The 22,047-nt window shown below is 44.9% G+C and overlaps 1 protein-coding gene across 1 annotated transcript in view; it reads left to right on the top strand.

Annotated features, from left to right (window-relative positions):
• ttll7 (tubulin tyrosine ligase-like family, member 7) overlaps nt 1–22,047 on the top strand; it is a 184,824-nt gene that overhangs the window by 67,503 nt on the left and 95,274 nt on the right. Inside the window, exons 9-14 of the mRNA XM_041207843.1 lie at nt 1,137–1,231; nt 10,538–10,685; nt 10,785–10,858; nt 14,260–14,395; nt 20,650–20,736; nt 21,447–21,615. Coding sequence (XP_041063777.1) covers nt 1,137–1,231; nt 10,538–10,685; nt 10,785–10,858; nt 14,260–14,395; nt 20,650–20,736; nt 21,447–21,615 — 709 coding nt within the window. The remainder of the gene's footprint in view (nt 1–1,136; nt 1,232–10,537; nt 10,686–10,784; nt 10,859–14,259; nt 14,396–20,649; nt 20,737–21,446; nt 21,616–22,047) is intronic.

Below are 22,047 nucleotides of genomic sequence, written 5' to 3'. Positions count from 1 at the left end.
ATCTCACCTTTCCTTCACTGTTGCTGGGTTAAAATCCTGGAACTCCCTCCCTAACAGCACTGTGGATGTACCTACACCACATGGACTGCAGTGGTTCAAGATGGCAGCTCACCACCATCTTCTCAAGGGCAATTAGGGTTGGGCAATAAATTCTGGCCTAGCCAGCCCATGTCCTGGAAAGAATTTTTAAAAATCATTCAAGGGGAATTTGGATGCCATTATGAATGGATGTTTCAATGGGAAGATGAACTTTGACTTTTCTTATCTTTACTCAGATCTGTAGAATATAAACAACGTTCATTTAAGAGAGTAAATTGCCACAATCTTATTTTTTTAAGTCCTCCATGCCTTTATTACCTCTAGACACAACTTCTCCAATGCTTTTCTGGCCAGCCTCCCACCCTCCACCCTCCATAAATTTGAGCCCATCCAAAACTCTGCTTTCCATAACCTAACATGCCAAGTTCCATTCACCCGTCACCCCAGGACATGTTGACCCAGGTCCAGCATCTCGTCTTTGCTTTCAAATCCCTCCATGGGTTCACCCCTCCCTATCTCTATAACGTCCTCCAGCCCTACACGAGATCTCTGTGTACTTCTAAATCTGGCCTCTTGCTTATCGCTGATTTTTATTGCTCTGTCATTGGTGGCTGTGCCTTTAGCTGCCTAGGCCCTAAACTCTGCAATTTTCTCTTCGCCTCTCCCCCTAATATCTCCTTATGCTTTTTGTGTCAAGTTTTCTTTGATAATCACTCCTGTGGAGCACCATGTGATATTTTGCTATATTAAAGGTGCTATATAAATGCAAGCTGTTGTCATGTAGTCCTGAGATGTAGCCTTTTCCAGTTGCTGCAGAGTATTCCTGAACTGGGATAAGTGGGTGTGTCCTGATAAGAGAGGAGGATCCCACCAGGCAAACTGAGTCTTTACCATTAGGGTTTGTACATCATCTTGTTTAGGATCATTTAAGCATGCGATGGAGGTTTGTGTGGACGGACAGACCGAAACAAATTGTGAATGAACCTTTTCAAACATGTTTATTAAAATATTCAAGCATTATTTTTCAAAAATGTTTTGAAGTATTTTCTTTCCACCCCCCCCACCCACCTCTGACCCCCACCCCAAACCCCAACCAGATTAATCGTGCTCCTAGCTTTGGAACAGACCAAAAGATAGACTTTGAAGTGAAAAAAGGAGTGTTAGTCCATGCACTGAAGCTGCTTAACATACGGTAAGTTATAATTAAAATTTGAAGTCAGATAATTGTCTGAGGTGTGTTGATAGTTAAAAAAGGCTATTGGTTTACTTTTGAAATAAGGATTCTAATTTCTAATAGCCCAGACACAGAGGGAGAAAGATAGAGAGACATTTTTCTTCCTCATTGTAATTTGATTTCTTTTTTTTAAAAAAAAGTCAAGTTGAATTTTAGAAGCAAATTTTTTTTTTGAGGGAAATCAGTAGGAAGGTAAAGTGTAAAGGGGAGAGTAAGATGGAAACTGATTGAGAGTTAATGGGTTTCAGCCTACTATGACCTGCACTGGGAGGGGCAAGTGGGTTTGGAGGCATTATGGCTGGAGGGATACTACGGGTAAACTGAGTGATAGCTGAGCAAGCGGAGGGGAGGATGAAATATTTGAGCTGACAGCTGGAAGAGTAACAGGTAGCAGATAGCGATGGGAGTGAAGATATGATAGGAAAGAGAGTTGGGTCGGGGGAAGGTGCAGGGGTAGTTGGGGCTCACGATGGATGTTAAAGGCTGGGGGGAGGCAGATATGGTGGGAGTTTTGTGGGGATCATTTCCTTTGCCACACTCACCCCAAATGCAGCCAGCCATTGGTCGCACCTTTATCTATCCCATTCCCTATTCCTCTTGCCAGGAAGGGAAAAAAGAGACAAGCTAAGTTAAGGAGTGAAAATCAGAAAATAAAGAGATGGAATGAGAGGAGGAGAGAAAGCACCATGAAGAGAACAGAAAAAAGTGAAAAGAAAGAGAAAGAGAAAAAGAGAGAGAGAATGACCTTATTTTCAAATCTCCTGTGTGTGTAACCAAGATATTAACTAATATTAAACTAATATTTATGCCTGTGTGCACTTCTCAAGTACAAAAATTTACTCTTAGTTGTCCCGTCTCAAGTGATCACAACAATGTTATCTTTCCCAGTATGAATTGCCATGCCAACATTTGTAATGGAAACTAACCTATGTAAACTTGTCACATAATTGCACCCTCCAGCCACTGGTAGCGCTGTAGCACCTCAGGTTTTCATTTCCCAGATCATCTTGTTGTTATTGTGCTCCAAGAAAAGGCCATTAAGAACCCAGACAAGCCTCCTCTTTTTTTTTTAAAGTAGGTCGACTCCCTCTCTCACCATATCCATCATTCTGTTCATTCTCTAGAGCTATATCCATTTGTCATATGATACCATTTCAAATGTCATCTCCAATGATCTTCCTGGGTAATTTATTCCAGAAATCTATTACACCTGTCTGGAAGTTACATGTTCCTAAATTCCAGTCTTAAAATCGCTGAAAAAAGAGACATTTTGCTGAAGCTTTTTGTCTTACGCTCATCAGGACAAATGCAAGAATCGCAAATTTCAATGATCACAACGATTTATGCCACAGGAGGAAAAACTTTATTCCTGTGGTATAAATTGTTGTGATCATTTGAAATTTGCAATTCTTGCATTTGTCCTGATGAGCGTTAAGACAAAAAGCTTCAGCAAAATGTCTCTCTTTTCAGCGATATTCAAATTCTGTGCTACCAAGAGACTATCTTAAAATCCTTTTTTTTTAAGCCGTGTCCCCTGATAGTTGAACAATTTGCTTGGATGTTCCATCTCAGGCTCAAACACCATGAGGAATGGAAAAGCTCTCTGTGGGTGATATGTTTCCACATGAAAGAGTTTGCTGATTTACATTGATACCGTATGTGGATTATTATCATAAGCCGTGGAAACAGTGGCTCACAATGACTTCTCTTTCTTCATTCCACAATAAATTTGGAAATGATGAAAGGCAGCCTGCTGCCTTATAGTGGATTTAGTGTAATTGATGAGAAACTAAGCTGACAGATATGAGGTCCGATCTACATCCAATATACTCTGCTCTCTTTCATTTAGCAGCATGCCAAACTGTTTAGGATTACAGGTTCGGTGGATAATACATGACTGCTTCAGACCTGTTTCAGTGAAGTATGAGTTTTGTATGAAACCTGCTTACTCAGCCACAAATGTTGTCACAGTGAACGGGGATGTGCCTTCCTCCCAACTCCCCGTGTTTATTCTTCCTGAGCAGCCACCAAGTCCCATGTGCCAATCACCCCCCTGTCCCCACCGACTCACATTGGCTCCTTGTATCCCAGTGTCCCAACTTCAAAGTTCTCATCCTTGTATTTAAATCACTCAATTGTCTCACCCCTCCCTATTTCTGCAATGGTCATGTAACACAGTTAAGAATACACCGGGAATGCACAAAGGTTCCAACACAGTGATCCTTTATTTCACCGACATCAGACCGATAAGTACATTCACTTGAAAAGCTTTTCCTTAAGAAACTTACGCCTTACAATGGACGACCATTGCCCAACCCTTCGAACATAAAAGAAAACTTTCGAAAGCTCAACTCCTTACCTTGAATCAGCCATAGAACCGTAGAATTGTTATGGTGCAGAAAGAAGCCATTCAGCCCATCGTGTCTGTGCTGGCCAAAAAGAAAAAGGGAACTAGCTGCTCATTTTAATCCCACTTTCCAGCACCTGGTCCATAGCCTTGCAGTTGCAGAACAAGGGCAATTTGGAATGGGCAATAAATATTCGCCTAGCCAGCGACGCCCAAATCCCATGAACGAATAAAAAAAACTTCAGATGTAGATCAAGGTACCTTTCAGCTGAGTTAAGCGCTTCAGCCTCAGCCATCAACGTAGGCAGTGAATTCCCTCAGAACATCTGCTATTTCCTCTCTGAGTTAATTCAACAGCCTGGGATATAATCCATCTAGCCCTAGTGATTTATTCATCTTCAAGGATGCCAGTCCCTCCAGTAATTCTGCTCTCACCCTATTGTATCTAATTTTTCACACTCCTCCTCTTTACCTAGAATGTCTGCATCAACCTTCTCCTTAGTGAAGACAGAGACAAAGTACTTATTGAGAACCCTGCCCACATCTTCTGTTTCAACCCAAAGTTACCATGTACATCTCTGATAGGCCCTACCTTTTCCATAGTTATTCTCTTGCTCTTAATGTATTGGTAAGACACCTTAGGATTTTCTTGATTTTACCTGCCAATATTTTTTGTATCCTCTCATTGCTTTCCTAATTTCCATTTTTACTTCACCCGGTACTTTCTATACTCCTCTAGGCTTTCTGCAGTATCAAGTGCTTTGTGATGGTCATAAGCTTTCTTTTTCTGCTTTATCTTGGCCTGGATGTTACTGGATAACCAGGGGGCTCTAGATTTGACAGTACCGCCCTTTTTCTTTGTGGGGACATGTCTACACTGTGCCTGCAGAATCTCGCCTTTGAATGTCTCCCACTGATTTGACACCATTTTTCCTTCTAACAGCTTTATATCCAGTCCACCCTCACCAGCTCACCTCTCAGCTTCGTAAAATTTGTCTTCCCCTAATTTAGAACTTTTACTCTTGTTCTATCTTTGTCCTTTTCCATAATGATGCTAAATCTAACTATATTATGGTCACTATCTCCAAAATGGTTCCCCACTACTCCTTCATCCACTTGCCCAGCTTCATTTCCCAAGACTAAATCGAGAATTGCGCCTCCTCTCATTGGGATTGTTATTTGCTGGCTAAAAAAGTTCTCTTGAATGCAGTTTGAGAATTTTGCACCCTCTGTGCCCTTCAGAGTTAGTATCCCAATTGATATTAGGGTAGTTGAGTCCCCAGTGATTACTGCTCTATTGTTTTGCACTCAGAAATCTGTCCACATATTTGCTCTTCTCGCTCCCTTCCACTATTTGGGGGTCTATAGTACACTCCTAGCATTGTGGCTGCCCCATTTTTATTTCTGGGCTCAACCCATATGGCCTCGTTTGATGCTTCATTTAGTAGATCACTGCTCCTCACAGCTGTAATTGATTCTTTAACCAATAATGCTACACCACCGCTTTTTTATCCCACTCCCTATCGTGCCTGAAAACTCTATATCCAGAGATCTTGAGCTGCCATTTTGTCCCTCTTTCAACCAAGTTTCCGTTATAGCGATATTCCATTATAGCATTATAGACATGTTGCAGACGTGGTTGTTAAACAGTGGGAGCAAGAATGCCTTGTTTTCAGTAGTAGCAACAGGTAGTGATCCCACACGTTTACCTTTTACCTCCTGTCCCCGTTCTTCACAAAATGGGTTTGCTCTTAATGCTGGACTCAGAGCAGAGCAACAAAGTTGAGAGCTGGCATGCTCATGGCACTCCTGTTGGTAGTTCCCCACGAACTCATGAGCCAGATTACCTGGCCATCCAGACCACCGTAAAGGTCTGATTAAAGCAAAACACTGCGGAAGCTGGAAATGTGAAATAAAAACAAAAAATGCTGGAAAAACTCAGCGGGTCTGACAGCATCTGTGGCGAGAGAAACAGAGTTAACGTTTTGAGCCCGTATGACTCTTCAGAGCGCTTCTTATTACACTAAAAAGGTATATTCTGCACCTTGGGGTTTCTCAGACTCAGAGGGACACCATGCTGTGCAGACTGTCCTCCTTGGTTTCGAGCAGCGGGATGCACGCTCTAGATCTTCTCGCTGGTCCTTCAGGCACCAGCAGGGGCCTCTGGCTGTTCTCCGTCTCCTAATCCCACCGCCCATGCTGCAGCTTTGTGTGGCTTCTGGCTCTGCCCTCACTACAACTCGCTGAGGACACCATGCTACCTCCCCCCTCAACACCCCCAACACCCCCCCCCCCCCCCCCCGGACACCAAATGAACTCTCAGGCACCGAATAATTCACCTCTTTGCCCCCGCCGTCACCACCTGCTGGTGGGCACCTGGCTGACAGACAGCGCAGCAACTGCGGAGCCCAGTCGGGAAGACTGCATGACCTCCCTGCTACGTTCACACAACCGACTCCTCCCCTCACCACATTCTCTGTTCTCCTGACTCTGATTCTTGTGACTCCTCTCTTCCTTTGACCATTGGTAGCCATGCTATTAGCTCTGATGGTCTGTGAGACCCTCACTAAGCGTCTCCACTTTTTATCTCTCTCTCTCTCTCTCTCTCTCTCTCAGACTTATGCTAAAACATATTTTTTTGGTCAAGAATTTAGTCACCTCTCACTTGGTCTGTCAGATTTTTTTTTGACGGTCATGACTCAGTTGGCAGCCCTTTCACCTCTGAGTGGCAAGATTCTGGGTTTGAGTCCCACTCCAGGACCTGAGCACAAATGTCTAGCCGACACTCCAGCGCAGTACTGCGTGTGTACTGCATTGTCAGAGGAGTTTCAGAAGGCTGTTGACAATGTCCCACACAAGTTGTTAGCTATCTAAATAAGAGCACATGGGATTGGGATGTACTATTATGGATTGAGAACGGATTAACAGACAGAAAACAGAGAGTAGGAATAAACAGGTAATTCACAGGACGTTACTAGTGGGGTACCGTGTGGATCAGTGCTGGGGACACAGTTGTTCACAATCTAAATAAATGATTTGGATGTGGGGACCAAATGTAATATTTCTAAATTTGCTGATGACACATAATGTGAATGTGAGTTGTGAGGAGGATGCAAGGAGGCTTCAAGGGGATTTGGACAGGTTAAGAGAGTGGGCAAGAACATGGCAGATAGAATATAATGTGAATAAGTGTGAAGTTATCCACTTTGGTAGAAAAAACAGAAAGGCAGAGTATTTCTTAAAAAGTGAGATGTTGGGAAGGGTTGATGTCCAAAGGGACTTGGGTGTCCTTTGTTCATGAGTCACTGGAAGCTAGCAAGCAAGAGCAGCAAATAATTAGGAAAGCACATGGTATGTTGGCTTTCATTGCAAGGGAGTTTGTGTACAGGCATAAAGATGTCTTGCTGCAATTGTATAGAGCCCTGGTGAGATTGCATACAGCCTTGGTTTCCTTATCAAAAGAAGGATACACTTGCCATAGAGGACATGCACCAAACTAATCCTTGGGTTGGCTAGATTGCCTTGTGGGGTGAAAATGAGGAAACTGAGCCGATATTCCCTGGAGTTTCAAAGATTGAGACATGATCCCATTGAAACTTACAAAATTCTTACAGGGCGTGACAGGGTAGATGTGGATAGAATGTTTCCTCTGGCTGGTAAGTCTAGAACCAGGGGACACAGTCTCAGGATAAGGGGCAGGCCATTTAGGACTGAGATGAGGAGGAATTTCTTCACTCAGAGGGTGGTGACTGTTTGGAATTCTCTACCCCAGAGAGCTGTGGCAGCTCAATCATTGAGCATGTTCAAGACAGAAATCGACAGATTTCTGGATACTAATGACAGCAAGAGATATGGGGATAGTGGGAAAAATGGCATTGGGGTAGATGGTTAGCCATGATCTGTTTGAATTGTGGAGCAGGCTCGATGGGCCGAATGGCCTACTCCTGCTCCTACGTTCCTATGTGCTGGCTTTCTGATGGGCTGATAAAGCGAGGCCCCACTTGCCTACTTGGGATGGATGTATAAGATCTCATGGCAGTAATTTAAAGAGCATGGCCAATATTTATCCCTCAATCAATATAACAAAATAAATCATCTGATCATGATCACATTGCTTTTTTGTGCAGGCTGGCAATGTGCAAATTGTCAGCCGTGTTTCTGACATGACCACAGTGAATACATTTCAAAAAGTACTTCATGGGCTGGAAGCTGCTTTGAGATGTCCAGTGGTAGTGGAAAGTGCTATATGAATACAAGTCTTTCATTTTCTGTCCATTTCTGTGAAATGCCTTGGGGCATTTTTATTCACTAAAGGAACATAGGAATAGGAGTAGGCCATTCACAGAATCACAGAATCACACAGCGCAGAAGAGGCCCTTCGGCTCCTCGAGTCTGCACCAACACATGAGAAACACCTGACCTACCCACATAATCCCATTTACCAGCACTTGGCCCATAGCCTTGAATGTTATGATGTGCCAAGTGCTCATCCAGGTACTTTTTAAAGGATGTGAGGCAACCTGCCTCCATTACCCTCCCAGGCAGCGCATTCCAGACCGTCACCACCCTCTGGGTAAAAAAGATTTTCCTCACATCCCCCCTAAACCTCCTGCCCCTCACCTTGAACTTATGCCCCCTCGTGACTGACCCTTCAACTAAGGGGAACAGCTGCTCCCTATCCACCCTGTCCATGCCCCTCATAATCTTGTACATCTCGATCAGGTCACCCCTCAGTCTTCTCTGTTTCAACGAAAACAACCCAAGTCTATCCAACCTCTCTTCATAACATAAATGTTTCATCCCAGGCAACATCTTGGTGAATCTCCTCTGCACCCCCTCCAGTGCAATCACATCCTTCCTATAATGTGGTGACCAGAACTGCACACAGAACTCCAGCTGTGGCCTCACCAAGGTTCTATACAACTCCAACATGACCTCCCTACTTTTGTAATCTATGCCTTGATTGATAAAGGCAAGTGTCCCATATACCTTTTTCACCACCCCACTAACATGCCCTTCCACCTTCAGAGATCTATGGACACACACATGCCAAGGTCCCTTTGTTCCTCAGAACTTCCTAGTGTCATGCCGTTCATCACCAATGCATCCATTATCTCCATAGCAACCACTTTCAACACTCTGGGATGTGGAATATCAGGTCCCGGGGACTTATCATCCATCCGTCCCATTAATTTCTCCAACCTTCTTCCTAACTTCCTTCAATTCCTCATTCTCTCTAGTCCCTTGGAACTCTAATTCTAGACTACTTCCCCAGTGAAGACAGACACAAAGTCATTATTTAGCTTCTCTGCCATTTCATTATTCCCCATTTTCTCCTGACTCTGCCTGTAACGGACCCACATTTGTCTTAGCCAAACAGGATTGCACCAGACTAGGTGACCCTTCTGTGTTCAAGGCTCTGCCAACACTCATGATTTTAACTACTGCCTGCAGATGTGGCACTCTGGTGAGGTACACCTATGTGCAAGTGCCCATCACCCTTCAGAAGGTGGGCATGGGAGAGAAATGGTGAAACTTTTTTACAGAACGGCAGCATGCACTTGCAAGTGCTTTTCTTGCCTGTGCGAATTTTCTCCAGAGCTTCTTGTCAGATTTTCCCTCTCCGACCTGAAGGCAGTGAGGCTAATTGTGATAGCTTTATCAGCACCCCCACCAACATCAGTTAACTGAGCACAGAGCAGGGAATTAACTTCTGTGGTTCTGGGACTTGCAGCGCACAGTTACACAGCCCCTCAGGCCATCAGTGGAGCCGCATTAAATCATTGTCGAGAATGTTAGTTAGCATTACAGTAGTGTTTGAACTGTTTAAAACCCTCACTGAGCATCTGTGTTTGTGAAGATTGATTAACGACGTCCTGATCAAATGAGCTTCCCAGTTGAGTACTTAGCCATTGTCGCTTATTGATTGTCTTATTCAACAAAGTGCTCATCTGAACCAACCAGTTAAGAGCATTGTCTGAAGATGTGGCACTCTGGTGAGGTACCTGTGTTCGTGGGGCCATCACTCTTTTGGAGATGGTCATGGGAGAATGTTGATGATGTGGAGTACAGGTACAGCAGAGAAACCATAGAAAAGTTATGGTGCAGAAAGAGGCCGTTCAGCCCATCATGTCTCCGCCGGCCAAAAAGAGAACCAAGAAATCAGCTGCTCATTTATAAACCCCATTTCCAGCCCCTGGTCCCGTAGCCTTGCAGGTTCCAGCACTTCAGGTGCAGATCCAGGTACCTTTTAAATGAAAAAAACAAAAAAACTGCGGATGCTGGAAATCCAAAACAAAAACAGAATTACCTGGAAAAACTCAGCAGGTCTGGCAGCATCGGCGGAGAAGAAAAGAGTTGACGTTTCGAGTCCTCATGACCCTCCTTTTAAATGAGTTGAGCATTTCAGCTTCAACCATCAACTTAGGCAGTGAATTCCAGACACCCACCATCTGGGTGAAAATTTTTTTCCTCATGTCCCCTCTATTCCTTCCACCAATCGCATTAAATCTATGCTCCCTGGTAATTGCTCCCTCAGCTAGGGAACCAAATTTTCCCTGTCCACCCTATTCTAGGCCCCACATAATTTTATACACCTCAATTAAGTCACCCCTTAATCCCCCCCCCCTCCTGTTCTAAGGAAAACAACCCTAGCTGATCCATAGCTGCAGTTTTCAAGCCCTGGCAACATTCTTGTAAATCCCCTCTGCACTCTCTCCAGAGCAATCATGTCTTTCCCGTAATGTGGTGACCAGAACTGTACACGAAATTCCAGCTGTGGCCTAACCAGCGTTTCATACAGTTCCACCACTGCATCCCTGCTTTTGTACTCAATACATTCTTTGTTTATCTAATTGTACCCGCTTTGCTTTCATGTTTTCTGTGTTCTGTCAGTTGGGTTTGTTTCTCTGTTTTAGCACCAGCGACAGGAGGAAGAATCTAGTTCAGCAGAAAGCGGAGGCTCAGAGGCGACTGTACGGGCAAGGCTCGGTGAAGCGCCTGTCAGCTGGGTCCTCGGAGTGGGAGAAACAGCGGCACTCGCTGGAGAGGAGGAGAGAGGAGCTGGTAAGCAGCCATTCGCCTCCCCCGCTGGAATTCTTGTTATTTATCTGGACACCCGTTCCATACTTAAAACTCATTCCCTTTCTCCCACCCTGCTTGTAGAAGGAGAGGCTCGCGCAAGTCCGTAAGCAGATTTCGAGGGAAGAGCATGAAAATCAAAATTTGGGTAACTACAGGTAAAACAAAAACAAGCCATTATTTTACTGGTGAACAAAAGACACATCCAGGATCATGCATCCATTACAGGAGTTTGCTAACAGGAATTGTTAGCACCGATATCTTAGTTTACTTTGTCTTTTGGGATCTTTTCCAGCAATAAAGAAGGAGCTTGTATATATCAATGACAGCTCCGCAAAGAATTTCGTGCTTTCAGTGACTGTGTCTTGTTCAAAATTCCCGCTTAAATTGACAAATGTTCAAAATCCGGGGTAAACAGAGCTAGACATGACAGGATGGGGAAACATATTGGGGAAGCATTAGTCCAAAGTACCCCATTCCTATCAAGCATGCTACACTTCCCACATGTCATGCCTTAAATTACTCATACACTGTATCTATCCCAAACTGATATATTTGGAAAGAAATCCATCGAATTTGCATTTGAATGAATCAAATACTGCTTCTACTATTTCCCTTGGGAGCCTGTTTCACTGGTCACTCGTTTCAGTAAAATATTGTTTATTGCTGAAAGAAGAGGCATGTCGCAGTTTTTTGCCTTGCTCTCATCAGGACACTTCGCAAGAATACAAGGAGAAAACAACAAGTTGTACAGCATGTGACAAGAGTGCTGATTGGCTGGCAAGTGGACCCTGATTGGTAGAGGCATTGCGAAGAGTCCTGATGGGTGCAAGACAAAAAGTTTCGACATTTCTCTTTTCTCAGCAATCCTCAAGTTCTGTACTCCCAAACAGCTGTTGAAAAATATTGTTTCCGCAGATAATTTTTTAATTGACCCTCCCAACCCCCTCAAGTGCAGTCAAACCAGGCGAAGGAGCGTGTTAAAGTCCACTTTATCGAATCCCTTTAGAATCCTAAAACCAGTGAAACATCTGTGGTACACGTTGAAGCATTTCTGAAAGGAGCAGAATAATCTGATGGAAAGCCAAAACAACAAAAAAAAACTACATTCGGACTGAAACTCCTTTTTCCTGAATCCAAAATGAAACTTTGGGAGCAAAGGACTTGGCGAGAGCGAGAAATTAATTCCTTTGAAAGGTGGTAAATAAAACAGAAGAGACTTGCCTGCTACAAAAACGTAAAATTGTTTCTGGAATTAAAACAGCCCTATTCCTTTCTGGCCTGCCTGATTCAGACCTTGGTATCTTCTGTTAAAACTGGACCAATGGACCCTGAGGGATGTGAGGGACTTGTCTGCAACCCAGGTTATCAATCACTGCAAGTTCAGCGGCTGAAAAATTATGTACTCTCCAGTATGACTGTGCTTCTCCGTGTGTTACCTTAACAGCAGTTTACAATTTGCAGGTTGAGTTGATAGGAAGGCAAATGCAATGTTGGCATTTAATTTCGAGAGGACTAGAATATAAATGCAGCGGTGTGCTGCTGAGGCTTTATAAGGCTCTGGTCAGACCACATTTAGAATATTTTGGGCCCCGTATCTCAGGAAGGATGTGCTGGCCCTGGAGAGGGTCCAGAGGAGGTTCACGAGAATGATCCCAGGAATGAAAGGCTTAACATATGAGGAACGTTTGAGGATTCTGGGTCTATACTCGATGGAGTTTAGAAGGATGAGGGGGATCTGATTGAAACTTACAGAATACTGAAAGGCCTGGATAGAGTGGAGGTGGGGAAGATGTTTCCATTAGTAGGAGAGACTAGGACCAGGGGAAACAGCCTCAGAGTAAAGGGAAGACCTTTTAGAACAGAGATGAGGAGAAACTTCTTTAGCCAGAGAGTGGTGAATCTATGGAATTCATTGCCGCAGAAGGCTGTGGAGGCCAGGTCATTGAGTGTATTTAAGACAGAGCTAGATAGGTTCTTGATTGGTAAGGGGATCAAAGGTTACAGGGAGAGGGTGGGAGAATGGGGTTGAGAAACTTAACAGCCATGATTGAATGGTGGAGCAGACTCGATGGGCTAAATGGCCTAATTTCTACTTCTATGTCTTATGGTCTTACATTGTGGTGTGCTGACAGGAACATTTTCTCCAATGTTAGTAGAGCATTCCTTTCAGGAGCTGACATAAGACATTAGACATTTGGGGACGGAGTCCTGGAGTTATAGTATTCATGGCAGGCCTCCTGAGAGTGTGTTAAGAGTTTGCGCGGCTCCCCAGGAACATGCCAATATATCGTTAGGTGTCTTTTGGGAGCGTCCACTATTGACGCGAGGGGGCATGCAGACAACTGGTCAGTATTTTATCAGGGGTCTCTAGCAACGTGCCAGTGCAGTCTATTCTTCTTAATTTGAATTTAGGAATAATAAAATAAAAAAAAGATAGACTTGCATTTAGGTATCCTTTTCATGACCACTGGACACCTCCAAACGCTTTACAGCCAATTAATTAATCACTCTTATAATGCAGGAAACAGAGTAGTCAATTTGCTCTCAGCAAGCTCTCGCAAGCAGCAATGTGACTAAGAGCAGATTATCTGGGGTGTTTTTTTTGCGATGTTGATTGAGGGATAAATATCAGCCCGGAATCACTCCCCTGATGTTCTTTGAAATGGTGCTATGAGATCTTTTATATCCACCTGAGAGAAAAGACAGGGCCTCAGTTTGACATTTGACCTGAAAGACCACACTTCTAATAGTGCAGCACTCGTCCAGTATTGCACTGGAGTGTTAGCTTTGATTTGTGCACTGACGTCTCCTAGAGTGGGATTTGAACCTGGACCTTTATGACTTGTGCCATCAACTGAGCCACTGACTCATCCTTTAAAACCTCCAAATCTTTCATTCCACCCACTTAAATTAAAATGAAATGAACACTCAGAGCAAAGAATGCCTATGAGTTAAGAGGAGCATGCCACTACTTATAGGGGGTTTATGAGACTGTGCCAATATTCATGTCATTATTTATAGGGGGTTTATGAGACTGTGTCAATATTCATGCCATTATTTATAGGGGGTTTATGAGAGTGTGCCAATATTCATGCCATTATTTATAGGGGGTTTATGAGACTGTGCCAATATTCATGCCATTATTTATAGGGGGTTTATGAGACTGTGCCAATATTCATGCCATTATTTATAGGGGGTTTATGAGACTGTGCCAATATTCATGCTATTATTTATAGGGGGTTTATGAGACTGTGCCAATATTCATGCCACTACTTATAGGTGGTTTATCAGAGTATGCCAATATTCACAGGGGCCCCAGGACATGTGCCAATAGTACTTGTGGGCCCTCCTAACAGAAATGTTTCAAAGTGTTGGTGAAAGATTTGCAGGATTATGGGGAAAGGGCAGGTGAATGGGGCTAATTAGATTGTCCTTTCAAGGAGTCGGCACAAACACAATAAGCTGAATGGCCACCTTCTGTGTTATCTCATTCTGTGATTCAATATTAAGAATAATAAAAGACAATAATGTTTTCTGTACTTCTCTATCAAACCAGGCGGATCTACCCTCCCGATGATAAGCAGTTGCTGGAAAAGTATGAGAGCCTCATATGTGTCGCCTTCCAGACCTTCCTGGCTGGCAGAGCAGCCTCACTCCAGAAGGAACTCAGCAACCCATTGAATCACATGAAGGTATTGACCACGCGATCCATTGGAGTAAGATAAGAAAAGAGAACTCTGAGGGGTGAACTGATGGAGGTCTTTCAAATTGGGAAGGACATCAATAGGGTGGTTGTGGAAATGTTTTCACTTGATGGTAAGTCCAAACTAGTTGCCATAACTATATGATAGACACTAGTAAATCCAAATAAGAAATTCAATAGAAACTTCTTGATTAAACACCCTATGGATTTATTAGTGAACTGTCTCGTCCTGGTCTCCCCCATAAGTGGAAACATGCTCACCACGTCTACCATTTCAAACTTTTGTATAACCTTAAAGACTTTTATCAGGCCGCCTTTCAATCTTAATAATAAGATAAAAACAAAAAAACTGTGGATGCTGGAAATCCAAGACAAAAATAGAATTACCTGGAAAAACTCAGCAGGTCTGGCAGCATCGGCGGAGAAGAAAAGAGTTGACGTTTCGAGTCCTCATGACCCTTCGACCGAACAGTTCGGTCGAAGGGTCATGAGGACTCGAAGCGTCAACTCTTTTCTTCTCCGCTGATGCTGCCAGACCTGCTGAGTCTTTCCAGGTAATTCCGTTTTTGTTTTCACCTTTCAATCTTGTCTTTTCTAGAGAAAAATCCTCAAGCCTGACAGTGTTTCCTGACAGGTAGAACCTCTCAGATCTGGTATCATCCTAGTAAACCATTTTTGCACCTTCTCTAGTGTCCCTATAAAGTAAATAAAGTAAGCCCAATGTCCCATCTTTATTTTACAATATGGAGGCCAGAACTGTTCACAGTACTCTGTGTGCTTCTATAAGCTGCATTCAACTTTAACAACTTATTTTTTTCAATTCAATCCCTCTGATTGTGGGGAATGAGGAGGGCTTTGCATTTGAGGCGTCCAACTCGCAAATACTCTAGTGGTGACGGAGGTGAGGATAAATATTTTCTCTGTTACCCTGTGGAATTCTCTTCCCCAGAGAGTAGTGGAGGTTGGGTCATTGAATATACTCAAGGCTGAGTCAGATGGATTTTTGATTGACAAAGGAGTGGAGTCAGTGGTTATGGGGGGAGGGCAAGAAATTGGTGTTGAGACCACAATCAGATCAGCTATGATCTTATCAAATGGCGAAGCAATCTCAAAGGGCCGAATGGCCTACTCCTGCTCCTAAGTCCTGTCTTCCTATGTTCTCACCCCCCTCCTTTTTGTAAAGGGTTAACATCAGGAGCGGCTGATGCAACTACTGACAAAACTAATGATGAGCCTGTAGATATCCTGTACTTGGGTTCCCAGGAGGCATTTGATAAGGTGCCATATCAAAGGTCATTGTGGAAAATAAAGGCTCATGGTGTAAGGGGTGACATATTAGCTGGGATAGAAGATTGGCTGACTGGCAGAAAACAGAGAGGATGCATAAATGGGTCTTTGATTGATTGGTAGGATTTGACCAGTGGAGTCCCACAGGGGTCTGTGCTGGAGCCTCAACTTTCTACAATTTGCATCAATGACTTGGATGGAAGGAGCAACAGCTTAGTAGCTAAATTTGCAGACTACACAGAGATGGGTAGGAAAGTATGTTGTGAAGACAACATTGGCAGTTGAGAGAGTGGGCAAAACTCTAGCAGATGGAATATAATGTGGGAAAGTGGAAAGTTGTTCACTTTGGCAGGAAAAATAAAAGAGCAGCGTATTACTCAAACAGAGAGCGACTGCCGAATTCTGAGGTGCAGAGGGATCTAGGGCCTGAATTTTTCAGTCAGCGTGTTGTGGTGGGCCCGACACTGTGGCACATAAAATGACGCTCGATGATGTCGGGCACGCATCCCGATGTCATCGCGATGTTTTGTTCGGCGGGTGCACGCCGGAGTCGGCTGCGCACCAGCCGATATTTAAACGGCCTTTTAAAGCTATTAAGGAAGCAATTAAAGTCATTGTTTATGCTGCCCGTCCAACCTTAAGGTGGGTGGGGCAGGCGAAAAGGCCAAGCGGCCTTCACGTTTTTTAGGAAACCTCATCCACGAGCGGGATGAGGTTTCCTAAAGCTTTTATGAAGTAAATAAAAAAATTTTCTGAAATATAGAAGCATGTCCCATCTCATGTGGCACAGCCACATGAAGGGACATGTTTAATTACATTTTTTATCCATTTATTTATTTCAAAAGTGTTTCAGTCTCCCTGAGGCAGCTCTGCGCCTCAGGGAGATTGAAGCGCTCTCTTGCGCATACAGGAAAGAGCGCTGGCCCCGACTCTCCCTCCTCTCCCCGCCTGCACAGGTAGAGCTGAGCGCTGTCTTACGGGCTGGGTGGGCCTTAATTGGCGCGTCCACGTAAATTGGCAGCATGGAGCCGATTGCGGGCAGCGGTTGGCTCCGTGACCACTCCTGCCCAATCCCACTGAGCCTGCCCACCCACCGCCTGAAAAATTCAGGCCTAAGTGTTCTTGTGCATGAGTCACAAAATGTTAGTATGCAGGCACAGCAAGTAATCAAGAAGGCCAATGGAACTCTATCCTTTATTATGAGAGGAGTTGAACGTAAAAGGAAGGATGTTATGCTTCAGTTAACCAGGGCATTGGTGACACTGCATCTCGAATACTGTGTGCAGTTTTGGTCTCCTTATTTAATAAAGGATGTAAATGCATTGGAGGTGGTTCAGAGGAAGTTTACTAGACTGACACCTGGGATGAACAGGTTGTCTTATGAGGAAAGATCGGACAGACTGGGCTTGTTTCCTCAGAGTTTAGAAGAGTGAGGGGTGACTTGATTGAAGTATATAAGATTCTGAATGGTCTTGACAAGTTGGACATGGAAAGGATGTTTTTTAAATTCACTTACAGGGTGTGGGCATCGCTGGCTGGGCCAGCATTTTTTGTCCATCCCTAATTGCCCTTAAGAAGGTGGTGGTGAGCTGCCTTCTTGAACCGCTGCAGTCCATGTGGTGTAGGTACACCCACAGTGCTGTTTAGGGAGGGAATTCCAGGAATTTGACCCAGCCAAAATGAAGGAACGGTGATATATTTCCAAGTCAGGATGGTGAGTGACTTGGAGGGGGACTTCCAGGTGGTGGTGTTCCCACGTGTCTGCTGCCCTTGTCCTTCTAGCTGGTCGTGGTCATGGGTTTGGAAGGTGCTGCCTAAGCATCTTGTAGATGGTACACACTGTTGATATTGTGCGTCGGTGGTGGAGGGAATGAATGTTTGCAGAAGGTGCTTCCTCTTCTGGATGGGTTCAGAACAAGGGGGCACTGTTTTAAAATTAGGAATCGCCTTTATAAGACAGAGATGAAAATTATTTTCTGTCAGATGGTTCCACGACTTTGGAACTTTCTGTCTCAGAAGGTGGTGAAAGCAGGGTCACTCAATATTTTTAAGGCTGAGGTAGATAGATTCTTGTTAGGCAAGGGAATCGAAGGTTATTGTGGGTAAATGGATTGTGGAACTTGAAGCACTAACAGATCAGCCTTGATCTTATTGAATGGCGGAGCATGCTTGTCTCCTATTTCATATGTTGTAACTGTAATGTAGTGTCACATGACTAGGAGACTAAGATCTAGTGGGAAGCAGAATTTACAACCTGGTGTAGAGTTACTGAGGTGTCTAGGGATCTATAATTAAACAAGAATGGTTTTTGTGGATAACAGTCTATGGTAGCATTCTTAGGGTAACAGACAAACCCTAAAGAAACCCCACGTAGACCCCAAACATGGTGGCAGCAAAGACCCAGAAAAACTCCGAGAGGACTGCAGGCCTGAGAGACCACTGAATCCTTGGAAAAGGACAGGACAAAAGATTGAAGACTCACATGAGAACGGAGCATTCCCTGCAAATAATTATCCAATTCCCTCTTGAAAGCCACGATGGGCCTGCCTCCACTGAACTCTCAGGCAGGGCAATTCAGGCCCGAACCACACACTGTATAAGTACGCTTTTTTCTCATGTCTTCATGCATTCTTTTGCCAAGTACCCTCTGGGACTCAATCCTTCAGCCAATGGGGACAATTTCTCTCCATCTACTCTGTCTAGGCCCCTCATGATTTTGAAAACTTCTATCAGATCTCCTCTCAACCTTCTCTTCTCTGAGGAGTATGATTCCAGCTTCTCCAATCTATCCACATAACTGGAGGCCCTCATCCCTGGAACTGTCCTCGAAAATCATTTGTTCACCAAGCCCAAAGACTTAACATTGTTCATAAACTGGTAGCATAAGCCGACTGATTGGATTGGGCAGGTTCTGTGATGAATGTGCGATCCCGTCGTGCCAGATTCTCCTCCCTGTGCTCCACCCGGGAAATGCTTAAGGCCCCAGCAGTGAAGACCACAATCTACCACAAAAAGCTTTGCCAAATACTATTTCGTGACAACCATCATACATTTGGGGTTGTGCTCTTGTTTCATTATTAAGTCAAAGAGCAGACACCAAGAGCATGAACTTCTGAGGAGTGGCATTCCCAGTCGGATTGCCGCTCTGCTCCTTTTTACTTACCTTAGTTGGGAGCTGCACATCTCCCACCTGACCTTCCGATTTGGGCCACCTTAGAATAGTGCAGCCTACTGGCTCCTTGGATCCTTCTGTGCAGTGTAGCAGCGTTGTAGCGAAGCTACAGCCCCTTTTTATGGCACTTGATACCATAGAGCAGGTACGTTTAAAGGTCCTAGCCACTTTGAGAAGCCAGGGAGAAAGCAAATGTGTAAGATAAATGGGTGAGGCGTTAGGGTGGTTGGGGGCAGGGGATGGTACAATGGTTTGGGGTGGGGGTTGGATGGGTTGGGGAGCAGTAAGGGGGTAAGATGGGTCGTGGCGGGGGGGTTGGGTGGTTAGTTGGGGATTAGGAGGGTAGTCGGGCAGGTGGGTTGGGAGCAAGGTCAGAGGTGGCGGGGTAGTCAGGGCATGGTGGATGGGTAGTCTGAGGGTGGGTGGTGTACTTGGGGGGGTGAGGAGGGTAGTTAGGGGTGGGTGGTTGTTGGGGGAGGTGGGGTGGTTATTGAGGGTTGGGAGCTTAGTCTGAGGGCCAGGAGGGGAATCGAAGACTAGAAGGCTAGTAGGGGTTGGGGGATTGTTGGGCGTAGTCGTTGGGGGGGGTTGCTTTAATCGGGAGGTCAGGAGGTAGTTGGGGGTGGGGGGCATTTGGGGGTCAGGAGTGTAGTCGGGGGGTGTGTGTTATTTGGGTAGTCAGGGGGTGGGGGGTGGTGGGGTTGTCGGGAGGCTGGGGTGTGGTCAGGTGGCCCAGTGAGGGGGTGGGGAGGTGTAGTCGGGATATCCCATGGTGGGGGCCGGAGATAGGGTAGGTGGAACAGATACCCGGGAGTTAGAAGTGCTTTTAATCATTCTAACTTTTCCTGGGTACCTATTCTGCTTGAAGGGTTAGAACCATCCAAAGTCTCCCAATTCACTTGGAGTATCAGATGGTTCTTAGTGCAGGCCAATTGCCCATGGAAATTTCAAACTTGCATGGGGACTTGGGCGGGGGTTCCCCCAACACATCTTCTAGGGTACCTCCTGACACCACCCCCCACCCCCAGGGGATGGAAGTCCTGGGCCAATATATGTTATTTTTCTGTTGTGTATAACATCATTAATTTTGTTGATACCTGACCAGGAGAATTAAGGGGCTATAATCAGGTTTCAGAAGCAGTAATTTATTTATTTGATAATTGATATGGTGACAGTCTCATGGTCTGAGTTTAGTATCTGAATCTGATAGCGTAACACATGACAACATTTCATCCAATACACGAATTGCTGTGGCTAAACTATGGGTGAAATTTTGACCCTTGCAGTTAAAATTGCACCCAAATGTCTTTGGAATCATACAAGCCTGTAGAGATGGATTACAGAAAAAGTAACGTTTCCAGATGGGAGGGGCTACGGGCTAGCTGAAATGAATATACATCACTTTCAACCTGAGCAGGGGAGGAGGGGACTGAAAGGAAAATTGAGGCTAAGAGTTGAAAGTTAAGCTCTTCAGCATAGAAGGTGGGAAACAAATAGGAAACCAAAATTGGGTGGTGGGGGTGGAACTGGCGCAGTGGTGGAAAAGGAGGGTGGGGGGTGCTGGGAGGTGTGGCTGGATGGAAAGGAACCTTAAAATACAGCGGCTGACAGAAATGCCATTCAATAATGTGAAAAGAGGGAAGGGAGCTGTGACGTAGGCATCGACACTAGATTCATCCTTCAAAACCAAACTTCCCAATTCATCCACTTCACTTCTTTGCCCCTCAATAGCAGGGAGAATTTGTTAGTGAATGACAGAAACGCTCATGTCAATCTCTCCAAAGGAGGAAGACATCCTGGATCTCCTGGAACAGTGTGAAGTGGACGATGAAAAACTACTGGGGAAATCACCGCGTCAGAGAGGGCCAAAGGTATGGACTTGGCAACGGTGCACTCAATTTTACAAGGCACACGACAGCATTTTCAGGCAAGTTGGCATATGGCTTTAAATTGCCAATGGCTGAATTGCTGTAAACACCAGGGGCAGAAATGTACGGTCTCCCTGGGAGTGGTTTGGCTGGTGGGCTTGATGTCCTGGGCACCTTTCCTGGAGCCTACCCACCTGCCCCCAGCCCTACCATAAGTTTATGCACAGAGGGGGTAGGCTTCAAGTGGTCCACCCACCTTTGGGCCAATTTGAGGCCTTTAAGTGGTCAATTAATGGCCACTCAAGGGCCTGTATCCACCTTGCCACAACTTTTCACACAGCGGGTGTAAGAGGGAGCCAGATTTGGTACCTGCTAGTTCCGACTTCTAGGGTTATTGGTTGGAAAGGGTGGCAATATCTCCTTTCTGGGCCTCCTAGGTATATCAGAGGCCCCGCAAGTTCTGTTAACCACGGTGTTTCTCCTCCCGTCCGGCTGGTGTACCACACCCATCAACCCCCTCCCCTCCCCCGCATTCCCCTACCCCTGCTGGAGCCTCCTACCCTGACCCTGCCAAAAACTCCCTGGACTTAGTTCTCCATCTGATCTGGCGTCCAAGTGTGGGCCAAGGCAGAGAGCAGGAAAGTGGGGTGCCTGCCTCTGTGTATATCGAGGAGACTTATTGGTAAAAAGTAACATGTTCTTGTGCCCTGCAGCAGCTATTCTCAATGCCTGAGGCCACAGAGCCCACCTCAAGGAAGTATGATGATAGTAGCAGTAGTGGTAACAGCAGCTGCAGCTCGGATACTGAGGACGAGGAGCTAAGGGATAAAAAATTTATGTATGTTCGAAAAGGAAGGAAGTATGAATCTCCAGAACGATCAGGTAAGTTTCCCAGTGTGCCTGTGTTTACCGAGATCTTCCTTAAATAAACACTAGCTATGGTGTAAGGTATAGAAAATTGCAATGGCTAAAAAGAGAGACATGTTGTCGAAGCTTTTTATTTTGCACTCATCAGGATAAATGCAAGAATGCCACATTTCAAATTAATTTATACTACAGGAAAAAAGGCTGCTGATTGGTTGGCAAGTCAACACCGATTGGCCGAGACATTGCCATGGAGAAAACAATGGGGAACCAAAGGCTCCCCAATTCTCTGGTAATTCAAAAGAGGAGCAAGGCTTGAACGTATCACTTTCGTTAGCAGAGAATGTATGAATGTATATCATCTACAGCAAAAGCAAATAAGACATGTCAGGAGTCGGTTGATTATCTTAAATTGGTTGTTACTATAGCTGTTGGCACACTCAGGATTGC

This window comes from Carcharodon carcharias, chromosome 16, assembly GCF_017639515.1.
Source record: "Carcharodon carcharias isolate sCarCar2 chromosome 16, sCarCar2.pri, whole genome shotgun sequence".
NCBI classification, from domain to species: Eukaryota; Metazoa; Chordata; class Chondrichthyes; order Lamniformes; family Lamnidae; genus Carcharodon; species Carcharodon carcharias.
This window is presented reverse-complemented; position numbering and strand designations above follow the sequence as displayed.